This window comes from Lasiodiplodia theobromae (genome assembly GCF_012971845.1).
Source record: "Lasiodiplodia theobromae strain AM2As chromosome Unknown scaffold_81, whole genome shotgun sequence".
Taxonomy (NCBI): Eukaryota; Fungi; Ascomycota; class Dothideomycetes; order Botryosphaeriales; family Botryosphaeriaceae; genus Lasiodiplodia; species Lasiodiplodia theobromae.
The window spans coordinates 44,958-54,077 of NW_023336565.1; the positions used below are offsets into that span (position 1 = coordinate 44,958).

At 47.2% G+C, this 9,120-nt stretch overlaps 3 protein-coding genes across 3 annotated transcripts; 1 reads left to right on the forward strand and 2 right to left on the reverse strand.

The window, feature by feature from the left end:
• Window positions 1-1,114: 1,114 nt before the first annotated feature.
• On the forward strand, window positions 1,115-1,729 carry LTHEOB_12892 (Kelch domain-containing protein; the record flags this gene model as incomplete). Its single annotated transcript, XM_035509809.1, has 3 exons — window positions 1,115-1,167; window positions 1,221-1,341; window positions 1,397-1,729. The coding sequence occupies 3 exons, from the start codon at window positions 1,115-1,117 to the stop codon at window positions 1,727-1,729; spliced, it is 507 nt and encodes a 168-aa protein (XP_035363376.1).
• A 2,055-nt stretch (window positions 1,730-3,784) lies between these two features.
• Window positions 3,785-4,474, reverse strand: LTHEOB_12893 (Pantothenate transporter; the record flags this gene model as incomplete). The annotated part of the gene is made up of 1 exon (XM_035509810.1): window positions 3,785-4,474. One exon carries the CDS (start codon window positions 4,472-4,474, stop codon window positions 3,785-3,787), a length of 690 nt encoding a protein of 229 aa, XP_035363377.1.
• A 3,636-nt stretch (window positions 4,475-8,110) lies between these two features.
• On the reverse strand, window positions 8,111-8,778 carry LTHEOB_12894 (Arginine-tRNA-protein transferase; the record flags this gene model as incomplete). The annotated part of the gene is made up of 3 exons (XM_035509811.1): window positions 8,111-8,286; window positions 8,423-8,566; window positions 8,628-8,778. 3 exons carry the CDS (start codon window positions 8,776-8,778, stop codon window positions 8,111-8,113), a joined length of 471 nt encoding a protein of 156 aa, XP_035363378.1.
• Between the last annotated feature and the right edge of the window lie 342 nt (window positions 8,779-9,120).

The window sequence follows — 9,120 nt, forward strand, 5'->3', positions numbered from 1 at the left end:
AGAGTATTGAGCTGTGTGTTATGTCAAACCTCATCTGTTGTTGTTGTCATTGTCGAATTTATTTGCCGTGTTTCATTGCTTTTTCTTCAACGTTGATGGAACTTGCGCTTGATCGGTCGAATAAAAGATGTATTGAGTGTATTGTTTGCTGTTTCAAACTCCTTGGTGTTGAACCCAGTGTCGTCTCAAAACGAGTGACTAAGCTAATAAGCTTACCCTATAGCAAACAACGGAGGCAAGTCTGCGTGAGCTTGAGGTCTCTAATCGAGCAACCGGTGAAATTTGAAGATATGGGGGCCGGAAATGCCGGCGGTCAAGGTAGTGGTATAGCCGCCGCATACCCAGTCAATAGAGTTTGGCTACAAAGTGAGGCAGAAAAATGGCAGATGAAAGGCGCAGTAATGCATGGACGGCTCTTTTGTCTCCACAGCTAATATAGTAGCCTGAATTGGTCAATTTACTATAATCAAATCCTGTCCAATGCATATATTCTAGGATTAACTACATGATTTGAAACGATATACTGTAGACCCGTAATTTGGAATACCTTGAGACCGCAGCCATCAATTGTAGCTGATGTGGTACAAGCTCACTATATTCATATAAACTCCCGGTTACGCGAGTGTGTTTGGCTCTGTTCCAATACCCTCTGTATAACATAGCATCTAGCCAGCTGAGAAAAAGTAGCAAATTATGGTCCTAATATAGAATAATGGATAAAACTAAGATAGGAAAAGAGAAAAATGCTTGTTTAGGAATCTGGCATAACATGAACCTGCATAACATCAGTAATGTCGTAAATACCGGTTGCGATCTCACAATGTTCGCGTTCTCCGAGTTAAAAGCGACAACTTTCTCAGCACTATCAAGTTGGGAGCTGTATGAAATCTACCACATTCCTAAATGTTCCTAAAGAACTAGAAACAACGGAACACCATTGATTTCATTCCAATTCCTGCCCTGATACTATTTCTTGGAAAATTCTTTCTTGTTCAACTTTCCCCACATTATTATTGTATTACTGTGAACTCTAAAAAACTTCTGGTAACGATTGCTGTTATAAAGCGGTTTCCCGGAGTCCGTGTTTCAACTAGGCCTTGTCCTCTTCGTCGTTATGTCTGGACTTGAGCCCCAACCTGGGAGGGTGTTATTCAACATCATTTCAAGGTTAGTCTAATTAAATTCAAGGCACAGCATCTTGCTTATAACAGTAGATGCAGACAGACCGGTGACTTTTCCGACTTGACAATTCTTTGTGGAGAGACCCGCATAGAGGTCCACCAAATGATAGTTTGTTCACAGTCCAAAGTGCTCAACACCATGTGCACTATAGGATTCAAGGTATACTATAGAACTTGGCTTTCTAGTTCAACGACTGAAAGCTGACTCATAGCAGGAAACCTTTAGCGGAGAAATTTCGATGCAAGAAGATTGTCCCATCTTTGTCGAAAAAATGGTGGACTTCTTCTACACGAATGATTATCAGCTGGACCCATCTGATGCGGAGAATTTGGACGACAGTTTCTCTGCTTCGTCTTTACAGATACATGCCAGAATGTTTGCACTTGCCGACAAATACGACATTGGAGAACTATGCACCCTGGCAAGCTCAAAGTACTCCTGGGAACTTATGGACTCGAACAGTCTCGTCGAATTTTTCGATTCGATTCACGACGTGTACTCGTTGACTCCGCCTTCCAAGCGGGACCTTCGGGACCAGGTTATTTAGCACATCAGAGGAAATTACCCGAAATCAGGAAAGGCCTAATATTTCGAGCTGAATTACATGTAGTCTGCAGTAAGTTTGCCAGGTCTCTATAGTTTTTTTTTTTAATGTTCTGGTGAACAGATTTATCTTATCTCTAGAGGGACAAAGGGCAAAGCGATAAATCGATTGTTCTTAAGCATCGACTGAGAGATGAATTCCTCATCGAGATTATCTACAATAGCTTACTTTGTACTAGAGTAAATGCTGTGTAAAGTTCAGTCTATTGGAAAAGAGCGAGGAATTGGGGGTGGGGTCGAAAAATGATGGCCAAATACCAATAGAAGTCGTGATATCAACACAAAAATTCCGCCTGAGAGCGGATTGGAGGGGTTTCCAAACAAGTAAAGGGATATCGCTGACTATTTCGTGAATCAGAAGCTTGTGGCTATGACTCCTCGAGGAATGCTATCGAAAACAAGATCTCGCTCTCCTTACTTCGCGAAGCCATTTCTTTGCCTACTACGACACTTCATTCGATTTAGTAAGTCTCAGATTACGTTGTCACCCGCTTTGTTTATTTATTACGGTTTCTTCACTGCATATTTGATGCTACATTTTACGTTTAAATATCTCGACTGCCTGCAAAGAAAAAAGAAGAAGCATCTTTCCATTTGAAGCAGTTCCAGCACCTCAAAGCACCTATGTCGGATGTAAACAAGGAGTACGCTTGAATCACGATGTATGATCCTCTTTATGACTAACTATAGTTAGGGTGTTTTGCTCCAACGTCTTTCGATTCGACATCGGCGTCAACAAAAAACGCTTCTATGTGCATCAAGAAGCGGTCGCCAGAGTCTCAGAGCCTCTAATGGCCATGATGACAAATGGACTCAAGGAAAGCCGCGAAGGCTCTGCTAGCCTCGATCAGGTGGACGAAAACACTTTTGCTCGATTCCTGGAGTTCGTCTACTCGGGCAGTTACAACGCAGCCGAGTGTGAAGAAGAAGGCCATGAGCTGACCAAAGATGGCCCTTCCGATCAACCCAGCGACGAAATCCCAATAGACCTTGGTAGCCGAGATGGCAGTTCACCCCATTTTGGCCGGAAGCCGAGGCGTAAAGCATATACATCCCCTCCGCGAGCATGCTACCCTAGATTGCTTCCACAAATCGTATTCGATGAAACGAGAATCGATCCGTTCCCGACCATGACCGCAGCGATCGACAATATGGAGAATCCCTATCGAGGATTTTTTAGCACGCTCCTGTCTCATGTTCAATTATTCGACTTTGCCGACACCTATCTCGTCGAGAAGTTGAAGGAAGCCACCACTCAGGATCTCTCTACCGCTCTTGATAGCTTTACTCTGCACTGGCAGCGAGTGCCGGACATAGTAAAGCTAGTAAAGCACATCTATGACGTCAGTCCAGAACCAAGAGAAGCGCAACAGAGTTGTCCATCACTACGCCGAGTGATCACGCGCTTCGCTGCGAATAACATCGACATTCTTGTTATGTCAGAGACTTTTCGGGACTTGCTTGCCGATGGGGGACTTTTCGCCAGAGACTTGGTGGTGAGCGTGGTGGAGAGAATGAAATGAGCACACCGGATACAAGATACGCCAGCATTCGCTCTAGATGCTACTTGCGTTTCTTCTTCTATATCACCCGATTTCGAAAAGTCTTTGAGATCGCTCTGAAGCTTTAAAGTTAATCCATGCTGTCGTACTTGATTTCAACGTCACCATGACTCCTTTACGCATTTTACGCCTTCGCTCCGCTCTCTCTCTAACTCGTCGTTGATAGATATAATACCTTTACCGTGCTGAGCCAATGGCTGCTTGGATGTCATAGTCTACAGCGCTAGCAGGTACATAATCCTTCCGCGGTACTGCCTCAGGCTCCAGTAAATTGTTAGTTGCAATTTCTGTACTATACTGTCCAAATCGAAGGCGGTACAGAGCGAGGGCCAAGTCGTTATACCACCACATCATCATAAGGTCATGCGCAGCGCAACGATCGATCAACACAGTTGGAAGCGAAAGAGGAATAGAATGAAAAGGCATGCAAAAGATGCTTAATAATCACTGTCCCAATCATCGAATTCGGAAGATGACTCGGTAGTCGCCTCATCTTCTGATGCTTGCCCACCCTTTCCTGGTTCCCATATAGGCCATTGGTTCAGGCTGGCCATTTGTTTGGTAGAGATAATGAAGCGCTCCTCATATGCTGCCCGGACCATTTTCCGAATGCGGTATTTGAAGATTCCACGATGGGAAACTACAAACAAAACAGCATTGTAGACGAGCTGGCTATCTTTGACGTCTGATTCGAAGTCTGCACGTAGAATCAAGTACAAAAGCTTGAAAGCTGCATCGCGTGCCTTTTTCTTGTCGCCCTTCACAAAGACCGAACGCTTGTACTCACACTCGTAGCTCCCTTTTCCTTCTCTAAGATCTTCAAAGAGTCCCTTGACCGTTTGCTGCTGTAGAACGTCGGCACAAAGGATATCGAGAGTCTCGCAAAGAGTGTGGTATTGGTCGAGCTGATCAGGAAGCTTGCGAAAATATTGACGATAGCCATTTTCGAGTCCATCGTATGCAACCGCGAACAGTGGGATGTCCGAATGCACCGTGCTCTGGCCGGCGTTGCTCTGGAATCTCAAGTACGATTCGAGGTATGGAACTTTTGTGAGGTCAACCGAGTAGGAAGTCTCTCCAATTGTCACAGTGGTGCCGGATTTCGCGACATTCTCACCGATAGACATCTTGTTCTCTGTCAATGTCGAAGGTCAGCGTGGATTAAGATACGCTTATATAAAGCAGTAGACATACGTTCGGGAGGGTAAATAGGGTTACTTTTAGGAAAAGTTCAGTGATGCCGATTTCGAGGTGGGGTTGATTTGAGGAACTCCGCAGTATAGAGGTTACAAACTAAGATGTCTCTTAAGTATCACTGCTTCAAAAGTAAGATCGCAGGAAGAATGTGTCAATTTCACATGGCGTGCTTCGAATCACAACGGCATTATGCTTCTGCGCTTGGAACGCAAGTGAAGGCCGAAGTCCGGGTATAGCGCAATCCTTGCTACATGATACTAAAATCCTGGAATAAGGCCAAGCTCTCAAGAGTAAATCCTAATTTTAGTATTCCGAACCGTTGTTTTGTACAGTACATTCCACGGTGACCTTGCAGAGTAGATTACACAAACTCAGCTCCTTTTATACTCTTGGCTTCCTTGCATTAGTGTCAGAGCCAGCAATGTTCAATTCAACTCATTTGCACTGTTCAACGAAAAAGAAAATAGCGGGGAAAGGTGACGAGTCATGGCTTAGGAGAAGGTATGGCCTGACTCCCTTGCGTCTGTCTGGGCGTTAGGCGAGAAAATGAGAGCTATGTTAGAAATTTGAGTCGCTCTTGGCGGTTTCCCAGGGGTTCGCGATGCCCGCGGCCACCGCACAGCTCTCATCCCCAATCCTTGATACTACATTAATGTCTGCAGTCATACTCGCATCATCTTTCGAGGCTGTATCGTAACTTGAAACTGCTGCGTTCTAGTAAGTACTGTTGCAACAAACAGCACTGGGACGGCCATGAAAACTACTGGTTCACTTAGCAGTAGCAGTTGGAGCATCTGCGGGAAGTAAACACGTATGAACGAGGTTTTGTTCTTGGGTGAATGATTGTGATGATGATGCATTCTTCACGCCGGTCTTGATGAACCATAGCGAAAAGGCGCGCCAAAAAGTATTTATATTACATGAATATCCCTATTCATTCAAAGCCCAATCATTGAGAAGTGACAATTAGTGTGGGTATTTAATCACCTGGTGAGGAAATGCAAGAGAAAAAGAAAAATTCCTAAAAGTAGTAACACGAAGCCATCCTTGGCCCGAACTCTTGACTATACTGCCTCACTATTTTTATTGAGAGAGATTTGCTGAGATGTTCCCATTCAAGGCCCTCGCCACCGTAAAGCTACGTCTAGCCGTTGAAGGTTTGACTGGATGAGCTGTCACTCCTCTTCCCTTCAAAAGAAAGGCACACTTTTGTTGCACCTATCGGGCTACTTGTATTTCTAGGTGCCGGTGGAGCTCTTCAGAGCACGTTTATGTATATAGCATTAGTATATAGCTGTAAGCTCGGTTTTCTATGCGCCGGCCTGGAGAGCCGCTACCTGCTTATTCGTCTTTCCAACACGCTCTCTCATCTTCGTCTGCGTTTCTTCAGACATATCCAGCGCGTTCAAAAGCAGTCCAATGTTGTCTTAAGTCGTGGGGCCTTTCTACACCAGGCTCTGATTCTATTCGGCGAGGACCTTTCCGGCTTGGCGATAACGCCCAGCAGGCCGACGACATTGTTCCAAGTTGCTTTCTCCAGTAGCTGGGCTCTGATTGACGCGCGAGACGGATATATGGTGGTTGGCTTGCCGTGGTGGAAAGCCTGATAAGCGGGGCGTCCCTGCGATGCGCTAACGGTCGCGTGTCCGCTTCTATCATCTTCGCTCATAGACATTGCAAGGTCTTGGAGTACCGGATGGGTGTTCAAAAATTTAGTTGGCAGTGATTCCGCGCGGCCGATCGGGTTATGACGGGGTAGTTCCTCAGGAGGCGCTGGGTCGGGGTTGGTTGGTTTTCACTGACCGCTGCTCCTGTGGTACAGGAGCTGGATGCATCACGTGAGCAACAAAAGAAGGTGGCTATGTACACCTCTGACTCGAAGCCGATGTAAGTTAATTGAAAGCTGCTCTTTCGATGGCAGAATCCGACGTTTCTCCAGCCGCACGCACACGGCCTAGGCAACAGGACAGCAAGAAGGACCCAGAGGCAATCAGGACCGGGTGCGATGGGCAGAAGCGCAATACATCGTGTGAGAGATCTACAAGGTAGTGGAAGAGACTGCCACGCAAGGACTTACCCTGGTTCGTCTGGGTGCCAGCCCATTCTGGGCTGAAGAGAGACGAAGCAGCAGACGAGATAGCAAAGAAGGCGGTTTAGCTATGCCAGAGGCCAGGCAGAGAACCAGGCGAACGGCAACGGTTGGCTAAAACGGTAACTTGTACTCTGCTAGCGAGAGTCTGGGAGGAGAAGAGTGAAATGGAGAGTCGGAAGAGATATGAGAGGTAAACGGGGGAACTGATGGTGCAGCACCGGTCAGACACGCCATCAGCCTGTGCATCGCACGGATTGGGAGTAGGCCGCAATCTTCATCCAACGCCGCTCGAATCACTCGGCTTAAGCCGTACTTCTACAGGCCAAGGCGTGAGGAACCCGGCGAGTGCGAGTGCGGTATAAGACAGAAGACAGTTAGACATGTGCTATTAGCGTGTACGAGATGGCAAGGCCCAGGCGGGAGTCGGTGTCGGAAGTTGGTGAGGGGTGGGGAGACGTTTCATTTTCGTTAAGTGAATCGAATAGCTGAGAAGGCCGGTGTACTGGAAAACTAGTGGATGGCTCCAAGGACAAGTGGAGCCGGAACTTGCAGTAGTTAAGGTAACCATCCTGCTTCTGCAAAAGAATGGAGATTTTGGTGTGAGCGTGGGAAGGCAAGCACATCCGATCCACAGGACGTGTAAGGGCAACGGAGGGAGTATTTATGCCAGATTTCACGAAGAAGTGAGATTAGGCTAGAGAAGAAAGCAGCGCGGGTAAGAGAAATGGACAGCTCATGTACCAGCTCGGATAGTATTGCAGCTTGATAGAATAGATCAATTAATCAATCTACTATCACAGTTAGATCTTGACGGAGACGATGTGCGAGCGTCAGACCTTCTGAGGTGCGGGAAAGGCGAAAGGAATGAAGGAGTGCAACCGAGGAGCAGAACGAAGCCAAAGGGTCCAGCCACCCACCATATCCATATTGCACGAGACGAATGGCAAGGAGCTGGTGCAGAAGGAGTGGCCGGCCGAAGGCCCATAGAAATCTCGAATTCAGCCTATCTGCAAGCCCACTACTAACTTGAAACCAACTAATATAGGAAAGGAATGGATGGGCTGACAATCAGGAAGAAACAGCCCAACGTTCAGGCTAACAGTTGAAGTGGTTCAAAAGCAAGAATCAACTTTAACATCAAGAGGTCGTACGGTTGAGTAAACCATCTAGTATGAGTGCCACGTGATGGCTACTGCTCGGAGGGCTGGGCGCCGCTCGCAGGTGCCGAGACGTGATGCTTTCTCTTTGGCGTTTGCAAATATGTGTCCTCATCGGGGTATGCTTGACGGGCCCTCTTCCCTGTTTTTGAAGGGGACCCGGCCTCCCCGGGTGTCGCACTGAAATGCCGTGTAAAACGACAGGAGTCTCCAGGAAGAGGTGTCTCGTCGGCATCGCACCTGACTGGCTTTTCGACTTTGTCTGAACAAGGTGTCTCCCTGCTCGTCTTGCCTACTGGAGGCCCTTTTGTGACAGATTAGTCAGGAAAGTCATCTTCGAGTTCGACAAGGTGTTCACTCGTACCTCCAGGGCTATTAGCTTCGGTCGGGGTGCCAGAAACTTCGTTGAGAGCGTCATCAGCCTCGGTAGGAGTGCCATCAGCTTCTGAAGTGCCATCAGCCTCAGTGGTGGTTCCATCAGCTTCTGGAGCACCTGGTCTGTAATTAGCATTTGGTTTCCAGGGGCTGAAAGAGTGATTTACTACCTAGTGCTTCATTCGTTTTACGAGTAATAGCAAACCTGACTTTTGGGGGGAACTCTTTGGCACGATCTCCGATGAATCCCATACACGACCTAGGGATCTTTTCCCAGCCATCCTTTTCCTTCACAAAGATATCCTCGATAGGAAGATCTTTTTTGTCCCAGATAGCTTGAAGCTGCTTCGGAGACAGATACCTCTGTTTCTTCTTGACCCAGATCATATTCTTTAGGACTGTTGAAAGAACCAGTCAGGAACTTCCAATTATTCATGTGGCTCAACAGTAGATACTTACTAGGGCTTTTTTTTGGTTGATCATGTGGAGGACCTGGATCATCAGTGAGGTCTACTGTCTCGGGAAAGCTTCCATCGGGTTCTGCTCCTGTCGGGGCCTTTTCAATGAAGCTAGTGCCCAGGGGTTCATTCAAGGTCGTTGCAGACTTCATTGTCGGACAATTGATGAGGTAAAGAATGTGATATGGGATTGGGCGTGTCTCGCGAGTAAGTTGTCTGGAAAGGAAGCGAGCTTTATATGCTCAGCCGTTGCTGCGCATTCTTCGCAGGACCGAGCTCACCGCCTGCTAACCGCCGCGTCACGCAGCACGCATTGATCTACGACTCTGACGCTAGGCCAGCAATGAGTTCCCCAATTCAGGATGTGCGACCGGCTTTTGCTAAGCGATACACGCACTCTCCCAAAGATGGGGCAGCTCGCTGAGCTGTCACGTTCGTGTCACGACCCTTGATATCACATCTTAGCACGCTCCACAATTCAAGGATTCCAGGTG